This window comes from Panthera leo, chromosome D4 (assembly GCF_018350215.1).
Source record: "Panthera leo isolate Ple1 chromosome D4, P.leo_Ple1_pat1.1, whole genome shotgun sequence".
Lineage (NCBI taxonomy): Eukaryota > Metazoa > Chordata > Mammalia > Carnivora > Felidae > Panthera > Panthera leo.
The window spans coordinates 91,496,321-91,517,786 of NC_056691.1; the positions used below are offsets into that span (position 1 = coordinate 91,496,321).

General features: G+C 59.8%; 1 protein-coding gene across 6 annotated transcripts in view; it reads left to right on the plus strand.

Moving 5' to 3' along the window:
• VAV2 (vav guanine nucleotide exchange factor 2) overlaps positions 1 to 21,466 on the plus strand; it is a 166,067-nt gene that overhangs the window by 71,466 nt on the left and 73,135 nt on the right. For all 6 annotated transcript variants that reach the window (XR_006195681.1, XM_042911968.1, XM_042911967.1 and 3 more), the window contains one exon: positions 15,991 to 16,049. Coding sequence is in view for 5 of the 6 variants with exons in the window: in XM_042911968.1 (XP_042767902.1) it covers positions 15,991 to 16,049 (59 nt within the window). In the remaining variant the exon portion in view is untranslated. The remainder of the gene's footprint in view (positions 1 to 15,990; positions 16,050 to 21,466) is intronic.

Below are 21,466 nucleotides of genomic sequence, written 5' to 3' on the forward strand. Positions count from 1 at the left end.
CTTTTGTGTCAGGCACTGACAGGCTGCCCCTCGGGGGCCCTGAAGACGGAGCGGACGGGGTGCTTGGGCTTGGGGAGCCCGCACTCTTGGGCTGAGCGGGGGTGCAGGATGCATGGGCTGTCCTCGTGGCAGGGTGCCCCAGGAGGGCCTCGCCCTGGGTGTCTCTTCCATGCCACATCCTGTTCCTCCCTCGTGACCTTTCTTGCCTTCCCGTGACCTCCAAGGTGAAGTCCGGGCCCCTTAGCTGGTCGTGTGCAATCCAAGCCCGGCCCCATCCACCCGCACCCCTACCCACCCTCTGGTCCTAGGGAGGTCGTCCGAGGATGGCCGGGTCTCTTTCCTGCCTTCTCCCTCCCCCGTGCTCCCAGCTGTGGGTCCTGCGGGGGCCCCTCGTCTCCACCTGCGTCTCCACTGGAGCCTCCTGGGAACTTGTTGAAGGAGAATCTTGAGCCTTAGAGGCCCGAGCCGTGGCGTGGACCCATGGAGCTGGTGCAGAGAACCGCGTCCCCCGGCGGTGTTCCCCAGGGCCGCTGCGTTGCGGGTTGTGCTCGTGAGACCCAGAACACATTTACAAGGGTCTCTTCATGAGTCGGCAGGCAAGGGCTTGGTCCCTCGAGGGCTCTGTCCCACCGTGTTCTGGAGCCCGCATCTTGGTGGTGCTTTGACGGACGTAATTCTTCCAGCTGTGTCAAGGACGGGAGAAGCCGGGCTGCCTGGCTCGGTCACTCTGGGCCGTGGGCCTGGACAGGCTGCTGGCTCTCTCTGGGCTGCTTGGTGACCAGGGTGAACCTCCTCTGCCCGGGATCCCGTCAGGTCCCCACACTACATCTCGTCATCATGTCCCCTGGGGCGCCTCTGGGCTGTGACAGGTGGAAACCCCCATTTTTAATTTAATTATTTTTATTTTTATTTTTTTATGTTGTATTTTATATTTGAGAGAGGGAGAGTGACAGAGCATGAGCAGGGGAGGGACAGAGAGAGAGAGGGAGACACAGAATCCAAAGCAGGCTCCAGGCTCCGAGCTGTCAGCACAGAGCCCGATGCGGGGCTTGAACTCGTAAACCACGAGATCGTGACCTGAGCCACTCAGGCACCCCCCCTTTTTCTTTAAGCATTTAAAAAATAAAAAAAAAAAATAATATTTTTATTTACTTTTGAGAAAGAGAGAGAGACGGAGTGTGAGCAGGGGAGGGACAGAGAGAGAGAAGGAGGTGAGCAGGGAGGGACAGAGAGAGAGAGGGAGACACAGAATCCAAAGCAGGCTCCAGGCTGCGAGCTGTCAGCACAGAGCCCGACGCGGGGCTTGAACTTGTAAACCATGAGATCATGACCTGAGCTGAAGTCAGACGATTGACTGAGCCACCCAGGCGCTCCTAAATTTTTTTTTGTTTTATCTCTCTTTTTAATTTTAAAGACAAGACTCCTGCTGGAAAGGTCTCCTTGTGGTTGGTGCCCAGTGAGGGGCAGAGGTGCCCAGAGCCCATGTGGGGCAGCAGGTGGGTCTGTCCCCTGCTGTCCTCCCCGGGCCACATCACTCTGCTTTCTCCCCCGCCTCGGACTGGCCCGCTTCTTACGTGTGCTCTCCCCTGTGGTCACAGAGAATCTGTTCTGGGCGAAAGGCACGTTTGAACCCTACCCTTAGGTAGGAGAAACTCCAGGGGGCGACTGGGGCGGGAAGTCCCTCGATGGGCCAGGATTAAGCCAAACTCCTTTTCTCGGAAGCAGCCTGGAGCTTTGTCTGTGGCTGTTTTCCATCTGTTTCTGGAAACACAGTGCACAAAAGGAAAAATCACTTTAGACTTTTTCCTGGTGAGGGCTAGCATCGCACAAATCGGGTGTCTGGGCCCGACGCAGTCACATTCTTGGGCCGATACGGCTTTAGAAAGGAGAGGGTGCTGTGCAGGGCCAGGTGCTGAGGGCACGGCAGGGCCCTGGGGCCACCCCCGAGGCCGTGCTGTGGGAAGGTTGCCCTCATTTATGATGAGTCCACTGTGCATGTGCTGGCATTCACCAGCCCGTCACCCAGCTGACCCCGTTCATCCCTCAGGTTGACCTCCTCCGGGGAGCCTTCCCTGATGCCCCCCTCAGTTAGGCCCTTCGCCCCACCGGCTCATCCGTCCTGTGCCCTAAAGCATTGAGGACACAGCGGGTCCTGTGAGCTCCAGGAAGCCACGTCTGGCCTCTCCTCCGCAGGGCTCAGTACCTAGATGCTCACTGAATGCTACTGAACACACAGGTGAGCAAATGAGAACCGTCCTCAGGGTACTCGTCCCCACGTTACAGGTCAGGGCCCGGGTCCCCAAGGGTTTTAGGGCGCTGCCGAGATCTCGGGGACAGTCTGCAGCTGGGTGCGAGCTGGGGTTAGTGATGCCAAGCTGGCTCTCTGTACCCCCTGGAAGGCGGTGCCACGGGGTGCCCTGGGATGGGACGGGCAGGCACCTGGCTCCAAGACGGGGGAGACCCCCCCACCTGAATCCTCATGATTCGAGCAGAGCAAGGTGCGTGGTCCCCACCCAGCCGTCGGCTGCCCTGCTGGCCCTTCCCCACCCGCCCCGCCCCTGGGGCCGCTGGCCCAGGTGCGGACTCCTGCCACGGGCGGTGAGAAGTCCCCCGAGGTGTGGCTTCCTGGGGATTGTACCGGGACCGGTGGGGGGGCAGGGGCCGCCTCTCCAGGGTTGCGTCCGTCCACGGGGGCTGTTGCCGTGACAGACCAGGCGGCTGCAACAGCAGGCATGTATCTCCCGCGTGTCTGGAGGCCTGGCGCCTGATCAGGAAGGTGCCGGCACGGTCGGGTTCCCGTGGGGGCCTCTTCCTGGCTGGCGGGTGGGGGCCCTCTCCCTGCAAGCTCACAGGCAGGGACAGAGAGATCATGCCTCTGTGTCACTTCCAGCAGGGACACCGACCCCGCCCTTGGGGGCCCCACCCCTGTCCCTCCCGCTCGCCCCCAAATACGCCACCTCCTAAGCCCTCCCCCTGGGGTTAGGGCTTCAACGTAGGAATTTGGGGGAACACGTTGAGTTCATAGCAAAGGTTGGCCTCTGTGTAGTGACAGCCACAGAGGGGCCGGATGACAGTGAGGTCAGGGTGCAGCCACAGGCTGTGGATTCATGTGGTCTCCTCACCACGTGGGGCTCTGTGGCCCCCACTTCCCAGGTGGGGAGACCGACTCCGTTCCGTTCCGTTCCGTGGCCGGGGATGGCAGAACTCTTTCTGATGCTCAGTCCCGGCAGATCTTTCCGGAAACACCCACAGCGTGTCACAGCTGTGAAAATGCCCAGTTTGCAGCTTGTCCCGTCACGTCCGTGGCCGCTGCGGTGTGGATGCTGTTCCTGATCCGGCCTGAGCCCCGTTCCCCTCCTTCCGAGCTCAGTGGAGATGCTCGCCCGCCTTCCCCGGGCGCCGCCGGGAGGGTCCTGACGCCCCGGGGCCGCGCCCCCCTCTGCCGTCAGCCCGCGGGGTGCAGGGTGCTGGAGGTGCTCCCAGGCGCTCCGGCCCAGCCCCGGAGGAAGCGAGCTGGCAGAGACAGTCCCCTTACTCGGTGCGCTGAGGTCATACTCGCGCTTAGTAACGGAGTTAACCAAGTCATCGCTCTAGAGGTAAGTGTGTGCATTGGAAAATTATCGCCGCGGTGCGAGAGGTACGGGTTTTGTTCCTCTTTCCGTTACGATGGCCATTAATCAGGGAAGGCAGTGGCGCATTCTGAAGCCCGTCGGCCCCCTCCAGGTAATGGCTGCTGTCCCCTCTTCCCCGTTAACAAGCCGGGGTTGACGGATGGTGGGGGCCCAGACCGGAGTGGCTGAGCCAGAAGTGCTGCGGGAGGGGGTTCTGGGGTGAGGCCCAGACGGGAGACTGAGGCTGTTCTTCTGGATGCTTCCTTCTTAGGCGCGGTGAGCACAACTCAGCCATCCGAGGTCTTGGCCATATCTGCCACTGTGGACAGGGGACCACTTTGATCCTCTGGTTTTGACAAGGGGCACAGGAGCACTGACTGCCTTGGGTGGTTGAGGATTGAGTGAGGCAGCAGGGGAACTTCGGACTGAGCCCCGTGCTGGGCTCACGGCGGTCGGGGCTTAGGCTCCTGGTCAAGAATCAGTCTCAAAAACAAGACTCGGGCTCAAAGTTAGGCTTCAGGTTCATGGTCAGGGCTCAGGCTCGCGTTAGCATTGGCCCATTCAGGCAGGTTCTGGGGAGTAGTACTGTGTTCCGAGCACTGCTCCTGAGCTATGGCGGAGTGGGATGGCCAGGTTGGCGAGTAAACACTTGAGAATGCGGATCCCAGCCTGTGGGGGCTGTGGCTTGGCATCCCTTGGGGTTGTACCTGGAGGACTGTCCCCATCCCAGCCCCCAGCTGTCCCCGGGGCTGGTCGTGGGCACCCTGAGGAATCCGTTCCTTGTGTCTGGCAGATCGTTATTTATTTATTTTTTTTAAAAATTTTTTTTAATTTTTTTTAATGTTTTTTATTTATTTTTGAGACAGACAGAGCATGAACGGGGGAGGGGCAGAGAGAGAGGGAGACACAGAACCGGAAGCAGGCTCCAGGCTCCGAGCCATCAGCCCAGAGCCCGACGCGGGGCTCGAACTCACGGACCGCGAGATCGTGACCTGAGCCGAAGCCGGACGCCCAACCGACTGAGCCACCCATAGCAGATCTTTAAATCCAAGGCGGGAGGCAGGTCACTTCTCGGTGAGAGAACGCGGAAGGTGCTCAGAAAGGGCCGAGTCGGAGAGACAGGTTCAGTCCTGGACCCGCCGCTATGGTTGTGTCGGGGCCTCAGTTTCCTCATCTGGGAAATGGGGAAGATGGCCCTGACCCCACACCACTGGGGTGGAGCCCAAGGTTGGACGCGATCAGTGGAAGAGGCAGAGAGGCTGGCGTGGGCTGACGGGGCACAGGGACCCGCTCAGGCGCGGGCTGTGGAGACGCCTGCTCTCTGACCCTCGGCTCGCCGTCTCTGCTGCAAGGAAGAGGGCTAGGAAGCGTGTGGCCAGAGCCTTTCAGACAGGGCGAGGTTTCCACGCGGGGCTGGGGCTCCCTCCTGCCACGCCCTGTGGTGTCTGTAATGCCGTTGGCATCTGAAGCCCTGGGCCGTGGGGATTTTTGCACCTTCGGGTGGTGATTCACAGCACTGGGCAGCTGGTTCGTGGCCCCTCCTCGGATCAGAGGGGAGATGTGGTGCCGCTTGTCTGTCGGAGGCGCCTCCTACGTTTTGGCGCACCCTTGTCCCACCTCTTACCTGTCTGGCCGGGGAGAGGAGGCGGTCTGTGCTCTCCCGCGGCTGCAGTGGGCGTGCATTCACAGGTGACCGGTGGCCCACCCCGCCAGCTCCCGGAAGCCCCCGTCGTGGCTGGGGGGGCTCGCTGGCCTCCGTGGAACTGCAGGGCCCCCCTTGATCCCGGCCGCCGCTGTCAGCCCACGTCCGGAGCCGTCCTTTCCGGGGCAGGGTTGGGCCAGAGAGTGGGGGCGGAGGGGGCCCAGACGAGCCGAGTCTGTCTCAGGTCGCTGCTTGTCTGCCTCGAACCCCCGGGGCCTCAGTGACTCCTCCGTAAAATGGGGGAGGCGGGTAGAGCAGAAGTGTCTCGTGGAGGGCTTGGGGGGATAAAATGAAACGGACCTGGTAGAGACCCAGATACCAGCTCTAGTTGTTAATGGAGCCGTGTCAGGGAGGCCAAGAGCCTGGAGCTCCAGAGGGATCTCATGAAAGTTCGTGGGGGGCCCTCGCAGGTCACCTGCAACCTCCTGGCTGGGTTTAGGTTTCCCATTTGGGCCGGGTGGCCACTGCGCCTTTTCCACCCAGGATCTTAAGTTTCCCCGACTGGTTCCTGCATATCTTCCTGGTCAGGCACAGCTGAAGTTCACGCCGTCTCCCAGCCCGGTGACCACAGAGCATTTGACTGATGTCACGGATCAGGGACAGTAGACAGTCAGTGCTCAGAGGGACTCTGGAGACCTCGAGGTCTCGGTGTTTCCCCGGGTGGGCTCGAGTCTCTCCTTGCATGTGCTGGATCTTTCTGACAGGCAGAGCTGGCTCAGAGCACCGCCTGTCAGTAGAGAGAGCTTCAGAGGCCGCCTCTGGCTTGAGCAGGAGAGAGCGCTGCGTTTGATTAGTGACGTGTGGCAAGCATTTGCCGCCTCCTACGTATCGTGTTCCCCCCTATTCCGTAGATGGGGACACTGAGGCTCAAGTAGTCAGTGGCGGGTTTAAGACTTAACCCCCGCCTCTGGCATTTTGTCCTGGTTTGTGGCTCTCTGCCCCGTACCCACGATTACAAGTTAATTAGAACAACTTCCCTAACTTGCCCGGCGCAAGTCGGCGCTCAATGTGTGAGTCCCATTAGCATCATTCGTTCATTCGTAGCTACTCTGGCCATCGGCTCCTACCAGAGTCCAGGATCCAGGGCTGCTGGTTCCTGAGGCTCAGGACGGCCTCTGCCGCTTGCTTGTGAGGTCTCCATCCTCCAGTGAGCACAGGACGTGCAGCTAGATTGGGGGTTCGTTTCGAGTCGTGCGGAAGCCTCAGTTCGAGCCCAGGAAAGAGGAGAGGGCCGGTGCCGCAGTGTCCACAGACTCTGCCTCTCTGTCCTGTCTCTCCTAAAACTCGCCTTTGAGCTCCGACCCTCTTTCTAGCACGGCCAGACCCTCCTTCCGTGCGTTCCCCTCCGAAGTTGCCGCCTTTCACCGGCTCCCGTGAGTGGCGCTTTTCGTTCTGCCGCTTGGGTGTCTTGGGGCCTGCGGCCCGGCTCACCCCTGTCCCCTGCGCGCACTCGGCCCCTTGCAGGAAAGCTGTGTCGGCTGCTGTGCGGGACGCAGCGCCTGACAGGCGGCCGTGTTTCCCGTCTGCTTTGGTTTGTCTGGCTGCTCCGGGCGGGGGGGCGGGGTGGGGGGGGGTGTTGCAAAGCCTGACTACGGGGTTTGTGACGAATCACACCCCAGCGGCCGCTCCTCATCCTGAAGGCAGCAGCGCTGAGTTTGTTCTGACCTTGCTGGCCATGTGAACACAGAAAAAACCAGAAGGGCGACGGTGGGGCCGAGCGGGGCGGTGGGGGGGGGGGGGGGGGGGGGGGGGGGGGGGGGGGGGGGGGGGGGGGGACGCAATTCATGACGACTTGCTTCTGCATATGCAGCAGCATTAGCCGCAGATTTCCCAGGCAGATAGGGGAGTTTCCGGGGCAACATGTTTAAATGAGGTTCACAGTCTTGCCGTTTGGCTCCGTTGAGCCGTGTGTGCGCGTGTCTGCGTGTGTTTCCAGATGTGTGGTAATGGCTGATAAGGAAGGCCTGCGGGCTTGAGCCTGGTCTGTGCGATTCCTGCTTATTGATTCCTAATGACAGCAAGTGCCTTGGGGCCAGGAAGCCCTCCTGACCAGTACGGGCTTTGCGAGCGAGCTGGGTGTGACGGGCACAGACGTCCGCCAGCTCTCGCCCACCTCGTCGTCGGCACGAAGAAGCCCCGGGTCCCTCTTAAAGGCCGGCTCGCATCCGTCTTTGTTGTCCTTCTGGATCCTTCCTGCCCGTGCTTCTTCATCGAGGACCTCGGGGAACCTAGGTGGCCTTGCTGGGTGCCACCTCGCAGTGCCAGCTGAATGCTAGCCGTGACACGGTCCCCGTACTGTGGTTCCTGAGCGTCCCGTTCGTATCGCCTTCCCGTGGCAGCGATGCGTCTGTTCTCCTGTTTCGTGGCGTAGGCGTTTGTCAGCTCTGCAAACTACTTTTTCATGGTACGTGTTAGCGTGTCAGCCTTTATTCCGAGGGGTATTGATTCTCACGCTCGCAGAGAAACAGCATTTCCACATAAAGAGCTCATACCCTGGAGGACTTCTGTCTTCTACGTTCGGGATAATAGAAGACTTGAAAGCAGAAAACAAACACGGAAAACCTTGGCTCACGTTTCGAGTCCCAGTGGAAAAGGGAGGTGTGGTGGAGGCTCGCCCGGGAGACAGCAAACCTTCAGGGGAGTTCCGGGTGGGCAGAGCGTGTTCACACGTGCGTGTGTGTGCGTGTGTGTGTCTGTGTGGTCTCTGCCCCAGGAAGGCCTTCAGGGACCCGGCTGATGGAGGCCTCACCACCTTTAACGTGGGCACTGTGAGGTTGCCCGGAGGCGGGAGGTTTCGTGAGCCAGGCCCGCAAGCGGCCCCCTTGACGTCTGCTCCCATCCACTGCGTGGCCCTCGGGAACCGCAGGAGAGGCTGGCAAGTGTCCAGCCAGGCCCCAAAGGAGGGGTATGAGGTCTTGTGCCCAGCTGCAGGCTCCGGCGGGGCGGTGGAGGGGCAGGTTTGGGTCATGTGGATGTAGGTTTGGTTCCTGAATCGGCCACTTATTGCTGGGTGACCTGGGACAAGATCCTTATTCAGTCCAGTCCCCAGGGTCTGTCTCTAATAATGGGGAGTTGGGGGAAGGGAAGAACACATACGGGAATGTTGTTTGTGTCGTGCGTATCTTAGTGCACAGTATATACTAAGTGCTCAAGAAGTGGTAGCTCGTGTTCTGACATTTAAGAGGTGGGAATAGGGAGGCAGGTTCTCTTTGGGTCCTTTGCTGCTGATCCTGTCTGTCCATCTACCCGTCTGTCCACCCATCCATCCATCCATCCATCCATCCACATACCCAGTTTATCCTCATCCACCCATCCATCCCCAGACCCATCCATCTACCCATCCAGCCATCCATTCACCCATGCACCCATCCGTCTATCCACGCACCCACACATCTACCCATGCACCCATCCATCTACCCTCAGACCCATCTATTCATCTACACACCCATCCATCTATCCACACACCCACACATCCACCCATTCACCCATTCACCCATCCATTCACCAATGCACCCATCCATCTATCCACACATCCCCACATCTACCCATCCATTCACCCATTCACCCATTCACCCACCCATCCATTCATCTACACACCCATCCATTCACCCATTCACCCATTCACCCATTCACCCATTCACCCACCCATCCATTCATCTACACACCCATCCATTCACTCATGCACCCATCCATCTATCCACACATCCACACATCTACCCATCCATTCACCCATTCACCCATTCACCCATTCACCCATCCATTCATTCACACACCCATCCATTCATCTACACACCCATCCATTCACCCACACACCCATCCATCTATCCACACATCCACACATCTACCCATCCATTCGCCCACACACCCATCCATACGTGTGTGCGCCCATCCATTTATCCCCGCACCCATATCCCCAGACATCCTTTGAGCATTCTAAGGTCCTTCTGTGTCTCAAGCCCGTCATATAAACTCAGTAGTGGGCTGCAGTTTTTCTCACCCATGAAGTGAAGAAGCAATTCAGAGCCTGGTTTTGAAGGTCAGATGTGATGCTAGCCCCAAAAGAGCTTGGAAAAAGCTTCATGAGGGACATGAGCTGTGTCAGGTGCCCAGAAGGCCTGAAGAGAGCTGGAGTAGCCGTGGGCATCCTCAGCAGAGGGCATAGCCTGCCAGGTTGTGTTCCTGTGCACCCTTGGAACCATGGTCTCTGCCACCTGTAGGGAAAGGCGAGAGTGTGGAGGTTGAAAGACATTTTGTTGCGGACCCTCCCCCTCAGAGGTTCAGTGGGGTGGGTAATAGGAGTGTCTCTCTCAGCCACTGTTGACCAGCTGTGTAAGCTTGAGCAGGTTCCCTGGTTTGGGGCCTTGGTTTCCTGTCTGTGAAATGGGCAAGCAATCAGTCCAGTCTAGTGTCTCTCATGGGAGGAGCTGTCCTGGGACTCAGAAGTTTCATGAAATGCCCCGAGCTATGTCAGCACAGTCCTGTGCCCCAGGGCAGGCTCTCAGCTGCAGGGCTGGGAAGGGGGTGCTGACCAGTGTTCCCTTCAGCACGACAGGGTACCTGTGGCCCTGTGGCCGCCTTGAGAATTTCCCCAGGTGGGACTTTAACGTGAACAAGGCAGTGGAATGTGAGAAAGAGCTGACTGCTCCGTCCTGCTCCCCCTTCTCCTGGCCTCTGTCCGAAGTGAATTTGAGGCCTTGGGTGGGCAAGAACCCAGGAGAAGTAGGGTCCCTACTGAGCCATCCACAAGGACTGCAGGAAAGCCTCTGGTTTCTCTGGCAGGGGTTATAGGTGGTGGGTGTACTCTGTGAAGACAGTGGGGATTACATCATTGAGAAAACCCAGCTTGGCTCCAACTCTCAAGGAGCTCACAGACCAGAGTGGTGTGGAAACCCCTCACTGGGGCTGCAGGCCCCACTTATAAGCCTTATAAGGGGAAGGCCCACTTATAAGCCTTCCGCTGTCATGTGGTCATTCACTTTTTCCTTCTGTTGTTCCTTCCGTCCTTCCTTCCTTCCTTCCTTCCTTCTACCCATCTGTCTGTCCTTCTACAATACATTCATCTATCCATGCATCCTCCCTTCTTTCCATCCATCTATCCATCCATCTGTCCATCTGTCCATTTGTCCATTCATTCATCCATCCATCCGTCTGTCCGTCCATCTATCCATCCATCCATCCATCATCTATCCATCTGTCCATCTATCCATTCATCCATTCATTCATCCATCCATCTGTCTGTCCGTCCATCCATCCATCCATCCATCATCCATCCATCTATCCATCCATCTGTCCATCTGTCTATTCGTCCATTCATTCATCCATCCGTCTGTCCATCCGTCCATCCATCCATCCATCCATCCATCCATCATCCATCCATCTGTCCATCCATCTGTCCATCTATCCATGCATCCTCCCTTCTTTCCATCCATCTATCCATCCATCTGTCCATTCGTCCATTCATTCATCCATCCATCTGTCTGTCCATCTATCCATCCATCCATCCATCTATCCATCCATATGTCCATCTGTCCATTCGTCCATTCATTCATCCATCCGTCTGTCCGTCCATCCATCCATCCATCCATCCATCCATCCATCATCCATCATCCATCCATCTGTCCATCCATCTGCCCATTCGTTCATTCATCCATCCTTCCTCCCTCCCATCCTTCCTCCCATCCTTCCTCCCTCCCATCCTTCCAACCTACCTTCCTTCCTTCCTTCCTTCCTTCCTTCCTTCCTTCCTTCCTTCCATTGACCCATGTATCCATCTAGGCACATCAACATTTGCCAGGTAACGTCTGTGTGCAGGTACTTGGAATATAAAGTTCAAAGGCGCAGCTCCACATGCTGATACATTTCAAGGAGGTCCTGTGTCGAGTACTCCTTAGGTTCACAACAGTGAGGGTCCTGATCAGCTGCAGCTTGAGTGGACACCCTGCTGCTGTGCCCTCTGGGTGGGGGGTGGGGTGGGGTGGAGAGCGGTGTTTTTCGACCAGTTTGCAATAGCTGTGGTGTAGTGAGAGGAAACCCGGCCCGTGTTTCCACCTTCAGGTCCAGAGTCAGAGCCTTTTGGTTTAAATAGCACGTTTTATTGACAGGACAATTCAGGGAGGGTCTGCACCCGGGGTGGGACACCAGCAGACTGTTGTTTTTAAATACCATCTGCCCCCACTATACTTTGTAGGAAAATACAAAGCTACAGCCAAGGAAGCAAACTGCACAATCACTCTGTCACAGCCTAACGTGTTGTGCGTTTCCGCCCGTCTCTTTTTAAGGAGTATATAATTTTAAAAATTAGACTTTATCGATTGTACATGTTTTACAACTTGTTTCTTTCACCGAAGGGATTCATGAATACGTTTTATATCAACAAATTCCCTGCCGCGACATCAGTTTGCACGGCGGCTCAGAATCCCCTGTGCGGCTGTGTCTGGCTTCTTTTCTCCCCGAGCCTGCTGTTGGCCAAGTCAGGCTGCCGGTGGATTTTTGGAGCATTTGTAGATTGCTGCAGGGGCACCTCCGGAACGAAATGGCTCCACACATAAAAGAGCGGGGACTCAGAGTCATCTTAATGACACCAGGGCAGCGCGGACTCGCTCCTCCTGGCCGGAGAGCTGGATGGTTTCCACCGCCCTTCTTGGAAGGATTTGCTGGAGGCCCAACCAGGTGCCTCTCGGGGACACATCTTGCAGGCTGCCTGCCCACCTCTTCATGCCTGAGCGAGATTATAAGCTGAAGCACAGAGGCTGGCCTGGGGTGCTGGTTCAGGGTTCCTCAGGGGCTAGCGGGACGAGCTTCGTCAGCCCGTTGCTTGTGGGGGAAGGTGGGGGCCCCCCAGGGGCAGAGGTCCTGGGAGCCCCTTTCTGGAACTCTGGGCTCGGCGAGGTCTGCACTGGACACTGCTCTGCCCTAGATCCCCCCTTAGCTTCCCGGGGTCCAGACCACGTGTCCTTTCCCCAGAAGTCCCTCCTGCCCCCTCTGCTTGACTGTCCATTCCCTTCAGCGGCTCTGTGCTTCTCAGGCCGTCCGGAGATGGATACCCGGTCACTCTCCTTGCCCTTCTGCAGGCCTCGACCTGCAGGGGCTGCCTGTCGGACCCCGTCCCTGGGGCCGGGGTGCCCAACCTCGGCCCCACATCTGGGCCACCCGGGGCCCTAAACAGATTCCTGGGCCCCACTCTCTTCCGTTCCAGAGCCTCCGCAGGTGGGCCCGGGGTGCCGGGTCTGCGTTCCGAAACTCCGCCAGCGAGCGAGCAAGCTGGTGGGCTGCTGGTGTCGGGGAACGTGTCCAGCCCGGGAGTGGAGCTGGTGGAGAGCGTGGGGTCAGAGCGGGTCGCGGCTGGGCGGGGACGGACCCAAGACCTCCACCCCGGGTGCACACCCCACACCTCTGCCCGGTGTCCCCTGGGCTGCCCCATCCGCCCCTTGCCCCTTCCTTGGCCGCGCATGTGGCTCCTCCCAGTGGGCCTGGGCCTCTGGGGACGCGTCCTTCTGCTGTGACCCCCCTGCCCCGCCCTGGGCACACCTTCCTTGGCCCCAGTGAAGTGGTCGGTGATCGCTGAGCCCAAAGGCTTGAGCCGGTTGTGGACGGGGAGGAGGGGAAGCCGTTCCATTCATTAACAGAGGCAGGCGAGAAGTGGAGATAAAAGTTGGGAAAATGTCATCCTTTGACATTTACGTTTTCAGGAGAGCTGGAGGGGCCGTGGGCTGGGAGGTGTTTGATCATCGCCCAGCCCCTCCGTCCCGGGACGGGGCCGCCGGCCAGGGGCGCTGTGGGGCCCACGCAGGCTCCTTGCTCCCCTGCAGGGAGGTGCGTCCTGCGCCCTGTCTTTCCCCGGGGGGCTGCCGCCACCCCTCGTCTGACCCCACGACTGTCTCGGGAGGCCCCACGCCTGCTCCCGGCAGCCCCTGCCCTCGGTCACTGCAGTGGGGGTCCCTGCGGTGGGCTCCCCCCCGCAAAGCACTCCTGTTTCTGCACAGATGCCAGCAGGGAGCACGCAGCCCAGGCAGACCCAGGACCAGGGCACCTCCGGGAGAGATGTTGACCCTGGCTCGACGGGAACCCAGAGCCGAGTCCCTCACAACTGCCGATGACAGATTCCAGCCTGGAGCAGAGTGTCTGTGGGCTCGGGGCGGAGAAGCCACTGTGTCTTCTGCTGGGACGGTGGGCGCGTGGACACGTCAGAGACCTGTCCCCTGGCTTTGGCTCGCTCCCCTGCGGCAGCCCCTCCGCGCCTGGGGCTCCCTCTGTATGGGGCAGAGGCTTTGTGCTAACTCCAGGTCAGGAGACAGGTTCCGTCTCCTGGGCCAGGGCTGACCGATGGCTGCCGAGCGTGGGATCTGCCAGGAGGACTCTGGCCCCTGTCCGGCCGGCTGGGGAGGAGTGCGGCAGGGGATTAACAACGTCAGCCGTGGAGGTGTGGGAGCGGGTGGCTTGTGCCCCCGAACCCTTCAAGCTCTGCCATTCATTCCTAGCTTCTAGCAAATAACCGTAAGCCCATAGCAATAATGCTTTACGTTTTGTTCTCCCTGAACGCCTGGAGCTCTCACGAGCTGAGAGTAACAGCCAGAGCCAGGAGGCTCATTACTCGCGAAACACCCTTGGAGCACACGGGCGCGGGGCCGTGGCCGGGCCAGCCGAGTCCTCTCTGGGGAGGCACAGAAGGACCCCGACGTTCTGCAGTTTCCTGACTCCCACGGCCCGGCCCCTCAAGCGTGGCCACCTCCGGGAAGACCCCTCACAGCACTTACCTCGTTGGCCGAGGTCGCGGACTGAGCAAAGGGGCTTTCTGTACGGCTTGGGTTTTTCCCTCCCGTTCAGAAAATTGCAGCTAAAACAAGTCTGTGAAATGCGTCTCAGCTGGGGGCTTTAGGCAAGAGACCTTGCCTCAGTTTCCCAGGCTCCCAAATGTGCATAGCAGGCCTGGCCGGGTAGGGTGAGGATTCCCCAGGACGGTGCCCGTAAAAGGCCCAATGGGCTCGCTTCCTGGGGCAGCCGGCAGCCGGCAGGGGTGTGCGTGGCTTTAGCCGGTGGTCATCGTGGGCCATGTTCATGGGCCCTGTCGCCAGACACACACAGACTGTACCCACGCGCACACACACACACACACACACACACACACACACACACACACAGGCGGGCCCATGCACGCTTACACAAGGAAGCCTCAAAGCCCAGGCTTGCGTCTGCTTCATCAGCATGTGACGTCTGGCACAGCAGGTGCCCCGTGAATTCTGTAACCAATCGTGAGCAGCTCCATGCGTTTTATTTTATTTTACTTTTATTTTATCTTATTTTATTTTATTTATTTTTAATTAACCAATTTATTTTTTTAACGTTCACTTATTTTTTGAGAGAGAGATACAGTGTGAGCAGGAGAGGGGCAGAGAGGGGGAGACACAGAATCCGAAGCAGGTTCCAGGCTCTGAGCTGTCAGCACAGAGCCCGACGCGGGGCTCGAACTCACAAACCGTGAGATCATGACCTGAGCCGAAGTCGGACGCTTAACCGACCGAGCCACCCAGGTGCCCCGTGGTTTTTTTTTATTTGTTTAAAAATATTTATTTATTTTTGACAGAGAGAGAGTGAGAGAGAGCGCACACAAGCAGGAGGGGCAGAGAGAGAGGGAGACAGAGGATCCCAAGCAGGCTCTGTGCTGAGAACAGAGACCCTGACGCAGGGCTCAAACTCACAGACCGCAAAATCACGACCTGAGCCAAAGTCAGATACCTAACTGACTGAGCCACCCAGGCGCCCCTCATGCGTTTTATACTCTGTGCTCCGGGGCGGCCACTCCCCTCTCTCTGCCTCAGTTTCCCCGTAACCCTCTGTGGAGCCTCATGCCTGCTTGCTGCCTGTTGGGTGTAACTGTGTTGGGGCTTCTGAGGCTGGGGGACAGGCGGGCCCCATGTGTCTGGAGGGGGCTGCCTGGGGCACAGGGCAGGACGGGTGTGGCCGGGGGCAGCCAAGAAGGAACGGCCACTGCTCATGGTTCAGCACTTGAGAACCTCTGCCCTGACAAGCACGTTGGTCTGGGGAGATAGCGCTCGGATCCCCTCATGTGGGCTGAGCCTGGTTCCGTTCGCCCTGACCCTTTGAGGGGGCCAGGCATCAGTTTAGAAGGTCAGATGGAGGAGGAGGGGCCAAAGGGGAGGGAGCACCGCGTCAGCGCTGCGCCCCAAGCTGCCATGTAACTTCGGGCAAGTCGCTTGACTTCTCTGGACCTCTCCCAATCTCTGAACTGGGTCAGCACCTACTGGGAACATGCTGTGAATCATCCGGTAGCTTCCAGAACAGCAGCATGGGATGAGCACTTTGTAAGCGTGACGCCCGTTAGGACTGTCAGCGGCCCCGACGAGGTCAGCCCCGCCCCGTGTGGGTGAGGACGCAGCCCTGCCTGGGGTTAGTAGCTGGCGCCCGGAGGGCGGAACCGGTGAGCCCGGCCCCGCTCCTCCGCACGGCCCTCGGCGAACCTTAGTGCGCAACACATCTTGTGCCATGCGCAACATAGGTATCCAGCCCGCAAACGTTACACGGTGTGTGTGGGAGTGTTCTTTTGCCAAGACGAGATGTGCTTAGTGAACAGCTCTCTGTGCACAATACCCTTCGTTGTGGTTCTGCGATGACTTCCTGGTTTCTCGTGGAATGACAGAAGCGTCTTTCTGGTCTCCCCAGGTCATCTCTGCCGTGTCCAGACTCTCCCTGCACCACGTGGCCCAGAACAAAGGGATCAGGTGAGCTCATCGGCGCTGACGAGTGCCGCCCTCTCGTCCTCCCCGCCACCACCCGCGTGCCTGGCCTCAGATATTAGAGTTTTCAGCAGATATCCTCAGCCCGTGACCTTATCATGAATTTTCAACGTGGTCTCGTGTCGCCTGTTGGCAACAGGAAGGGGCGGCGGCAGGGGCGGGGTGGGGGGGCCCTCCGCTTCCCACCAGGGAGATCTTGCACGCGTGTTCGACTGATGGCTGCGAAATCCCTTTTGATTTCGGTAATAAGATCAGCAAATTAATCCTTTCACAGATCATTGCCTACCTAAGCACACTCCCCACGCATCACAACCGGGGGGGGGGCTCTGCCGTGAGGGTGGAGACCCGTCCCGCGGGGTGGGGGGGCCTCAAGTCCCTGGGTTGGACTTCTCACTCCCGGTTTTACTGCTTTCAAAGCTCAGCCTCAGAGAATCCTGTCACCCCTGCGGTTTGGCCTCTGGTCCCCGACACGGGACTGGGCACGCAGGCAGCTGGGACAGGGGAGGGCAGCCCCAGTGAGATTCTGGCCCACAGGCATGGGGTCAGGGAGACGTCTAAATGGGGATCAGGTTCCAGGTCGGGTGGGGACAAGCAGAGGACGTGCCCTTCCTCAGTGTCCCTGGAGGACATGGGCCCAAAGGGTGGGGATGAGAGGTTTGGGAACCCGAAACAGCCCCATCTGAGGGTGGAGGGCCGTGGGGTCACGCCTGGGTGCCAGCGACATCGTGAGGGTGGTCTCTACGGGAGGGACTTCCAGCAGCTGTGTGGCCTGAGTCTGGGGTCCCAGGACCAGGCCAGCCCGGCCGCCCCTTGGTGGGGCTGTTTGCACAGATTCAGAGAGTCATCGGGACAGATGCAAAGGTTAGGGCCCCCTGCCCCATCACTGGAATGTCATTTGTTGTATTGTCAGAGAGAGAGTCCTTTGAACTGGGGTTTTTGTTTTTTGTTGTAAGTCAGAGACAGGATAGGCTCTTCAAAAATGCCTCTAGACTCTCCGCTGAATGCATACAAAAGGGCATCTATAACACGTTTAGGGTAACGCCATAAGACAAGGCTCACACCCTGGGACACCAGTGACACCTGGACGCCCCCCCCCCCCCCCCAGCATCACCCGCTGGTATTCAGGGTCGCTTCTGTGAGGTCCGCAGCAGGGACAGTTCAAAACCGCTAACTCAGAGTACGTGTGGTATTTCTGGATAGGAAGGAGCACGTAGGTTTGGTGTTTTGGCTTTTTTCTGGAAACGATCATCTGTCGGCTCTCCCGCTGGCGGCCCTCCCCGCTAGCCCGAGCCGCTACGGGTGTTGCTGTCGCACTTCCAGTGTGTTTCTCGCCTGGACGCGTGTCTGCGTGCCCACGTGGGCGCGAGTGACGTCCGTGCAGCAGCACTTGGTCGCGTCATTTGCTCGTTGACGGAAGGCTAGAGCCTGATCTCTTCTCTGTGTCCATTTGGAGCCCGGTTACATCCGGGCGCACGCGGACCCGCCTGGCTTTGCCCTGGACGGGCCGCCCTGCTGCCTTCCAGGCTCTCCGTGCCCGTGCCTCCAGAGCCCGAGGCCGAGTTAACCCTTCAGGGCACCGGGAGGAGGAGGCAGTGAGGGGTACGGGGGAGGCATTTGCAGCGCAAGAAAGGTCAGGGCCTCCCCCCCCACCTCCGTGGACCGGCACCCTCTGCAGAGAGAGCTCCCGCCTCTCACCTGCGCGCCCTCCTGCCCTCGTGGCCCCGGGACGGTGGGGCTGCCTGGGCACAGCACGCCGAGTCCCCCGCACAGGCTGGGATTCCCACAGGTGACTGGGGATTCTGGGAACCACCGGTGCTCTGCAGCTCCTGTGAATTTAGGAGCAATTTCACAGCGTTACTCATTTCCTGAGGTTTCGGCTTGGCCAGACCCTTTCCCTTTTTGAAAAGCCAGCCACCAAGCCCGCAGCCCTGAAGAGCGTCTTCCCCGTTTGTTTCGTGGCTGGATAGGAGCCCAGCGTGCTCCTTTAGAAAAATGATCATTTTTACAGCCGTTGCACTTTGCATAATGAGCTGATTTTCCGTAAAAGCCCCGATTATACTTCTCAGAGGCTGATGAATAGGGGACTTAATCTGAGGGCCCCACCCTGGGGCCGGCCGGAGGACCAGAAGTGAGGTTGGGGTGGGGGGGGGGGGCGCGTGCAGGGCCTTGTCACAGCCAGAGCTGGCCATCCAGAGTGAGGAACGTCCCATGGGGGGTCATCACCGCATGGGGGGCACAGGAAAGGGCAAAGGGCAGAACTCTCCCTGTTACTGAAGCCGGCAGGTGAGGCCAAGGAACCCCCAGCCCACGAAGGTCACCTCTGCCAGCCACCTGCTCGCCCAGTGGCCTTACGCAGGGATGCTCTTGGGGCCTCTGTCTCTTCTTCTGTAGCTGGGAAGGGTCCCCTGCTGGGCAGAGTCACCATGAGCCTACTGACTGCACGGCACCTGACACCCCGTGGATGCCGAAGGCGCTGGCCGGGGTGGTGGGCTGACAGGGGGCCCCCAAAAGCTACACCCCCCTCCTGGCTCCTGGCCCTAATGTGACAGGGAAGGGGTTCTCTGCAGGTGCAATCGGGTTGTTATAGATGTGATTATATCGTAAGGAAAAGAGGGGGGCAGGAGGGTGGGAGCAGAGCAAGGAGACGAGACGACAGAGCAGAGGTTGGGGCGATGTGGCCACAAGCCGAGGAATGCTGGGGTCTTAGGGAAAGGCAAGGAGCTGCCAGGCCACGGAGGGGGGCGTGGCCACTGCCACCGGCCCCGTGGCTCCCCCAGCACACTGCCTCCTGCCTGTTCTTGTGACCCCACAACTCTGCTTTTGAAGGTTAATCACACCGGATCCAAATCTGAGCGCGGGAAAGTGTTCTGCAAAGAAGTCCCTCTTGTCCCGTCGCTGGCTGCAGAAGACCTGTCCTTGGTCTTCCTGCGTCAGGGGAACGGGGAGTGAGCCTTCACCCCGGATGCTCTCCTGGGTTGCACACATAAGGCGAAGGAGCTCGGGCAGGGGTCAGCCTTGCTGCCCGAGGGGTCTCCCGAGGGCGTGTCCCGTCTTGGCCTGAAGCCAGCGTCTCTGTGGGATGGTGGGGGATCCTGTGCACCCTGTGTTTCTAGGCAGGAGAGGCAGGACCTCCCTCCATCCTCAAAGGGGCTCCTCCCCAAGTAAAGGTCGTGTCCTGCCGCGGGGCTCCCTGTGTCGGTGACGTCGGCCGTGGCTCTCTCGGGCACAGTCCCCAGCTCTCTCCGCTGTCCCCCTCCCTGCCGATGTCCCTTTCTCGTCTGGTGCCACCTGGTTAATTCCAGGTGACGGGACTGTGCACGAGAGGCTCGGATGGAAAGCGGCGATTTTCACGTGCTTATAGCTCATTCTGTGGCAAGATGGTTTTAATGGTCCCACCTGGTGACACCAGGCACCTGGCCACTTGTCCTCAGTGGAGAGCCGCGTTCCTCTCCTTTCATGATGACCGCGGGGCTGGCACCGTTGCGTTGGCCGTGGGGGAGTCATTGGAAGACACGAGACTCCTTCCCGAGAGGGGCTCCCATGAGGCCACCTGTGGGCTGTTGGGGGTCTCGGATGCGCCCGGCCTCCCCTGGCGGCTCGGTCCGGCTGGTGCCTGCCCCGCACCCCGTGCCCCACTCGTCCCGCCAGGGTGAGCGAGGTCGTCGGTCGGTGTCACGTGCAGAGCCCCAGCCTGGCCTGGTTGCTGCCTCACTCCCCGCATCTGCCGGGGCCGCTGCTCAGGTCTCCAGGCTTCGGCCGAATGAGCCGTGTCAGAGCGTGTGTGTGTGTGTGCACGTGTGCCTGGCGTGTTCCCTGCGTGTTTTTCTCGCACACCGCGCTGGGACCGCCCACTCACGTGTGCATCCTGGTGTCTTGTCCATCGGCGTGCCGGCAGCTGAACCTGCACGCGGACGTGCCAGCCGGGGCGGCGGGGGCCCAGAGTGCTCCAGATTCTCCCTCGGGGCTCCGTGGAAGGTTCTAGAAGGGATGGCACGCCTAGTGGTGAAGGCAGGGGTGGGAAGAAAGGTGGGCAGGCAAGGAAGGCAGAGGTGTTTGGCCATCCTGCCTGGGCAGCGTCGGAGGAGAGATTGTGGGCAGGGGGAGGGGGGGACCTTCTGGTTTAAGGGTCCCGGAGCTGGTGTGGCAGCCGGGCCGGTGACAGGGCCGTCACTGCAGGGGTGGGGGGTGCTTCGTGCAGCACAGGGGGCTTGTGTTGTGTGGGCCAGGCCCCAGCGTGGGCAGGGGGGCAGATGTGGCTGTGGCTCAGCTCTGGCCTGGCCCGTGTGTGTCACACAGAACCTGCCTCCGAGAAGGAGGGGCTGCCAGGACAGGGCCCATCCCAGTGGGGACGAGGGTGCCTTTTCCGTTCACCTGACAAAGTGACACCAGCTCGTCCTGCTTGTCCTGCTTCGGAGCCCCTCCTGGGAAGGACTCTCACGGCATTCCCTCCAGCCTCCTGTCCCCTCTCTCCCCAACTTGGTGACGGTGGCCCACTGTCAGGGATGAGGGGAGGCCTCGGGGCAGAGAGGAGAACAACACGCTGACCTCGGTGGCACTGAGGCCGTGTCCTGTCCACACCGGCCACCAGGACAGAGCTCCCGGGCGGCAGCCCACCGTCCTTCCTCTGGACACCCGAGTGGTTGTCACCTGCAGGTGAGATCCGGCCACCATGTCAGGACCAAGTGGAAAAGCCGGGCAGCCGGGCATGGTGGCTGGCGCCTGACGAACGGCAGCCAGGTGACTTTTGCAGTGAGTCTCTCCCAAGACCCCGGGAGGGACCCTGCCTCCTCTTGTCACCTCCCCCCAACGGGATTCCCGGGGAACCCTCGGTGCACTTGTCTCCGCCACTCCACTGTGGGCACCGGGGCTGGAAGGACACACGCTTGTTCAAAATGTATTAACGGGCCGTCTTGTGCCAGGACAGCGGGGAGCTGATTCACGCTGGGGACAGTCAGGAGGAGCAGGCCGGCTGCCTGGCGGGAGGGCCGTGAACCACCAGCTGGAGCCTCCACGGCCGGCAGGGTCTCGAAAAAGACAGAGGGCCGCCGATTGCGCCCGCTCCCCTCCCGGATCTCCGGTCCTGGTGGCGGGGCTTGCGGGGTGGGGGTGGGGAGCCCCCGTGCCGTCCGCTCGCCCACAGAGCGCACTCAGCTGGCTGATCTCTCGGCCCTCCCTCCCCCACCCCGCCCTCCCATCCTCTGTTCATGCGACCAGTCGGCTCTGCATCTGTCCATCTGTCCCTCTGCCCCCCATCCATCCACCCATCTGTCCACCTGTCCCTCCGTCGATACGTCGTCTGCACGCTTACCCATCCTTCTACCCACCCGAATGTCCTTCCATCCCCCCTCTGCCCATGTCACATGAACGTGGGTAGGCTGGTCTCAGCGCGGTGCTGTGACGTG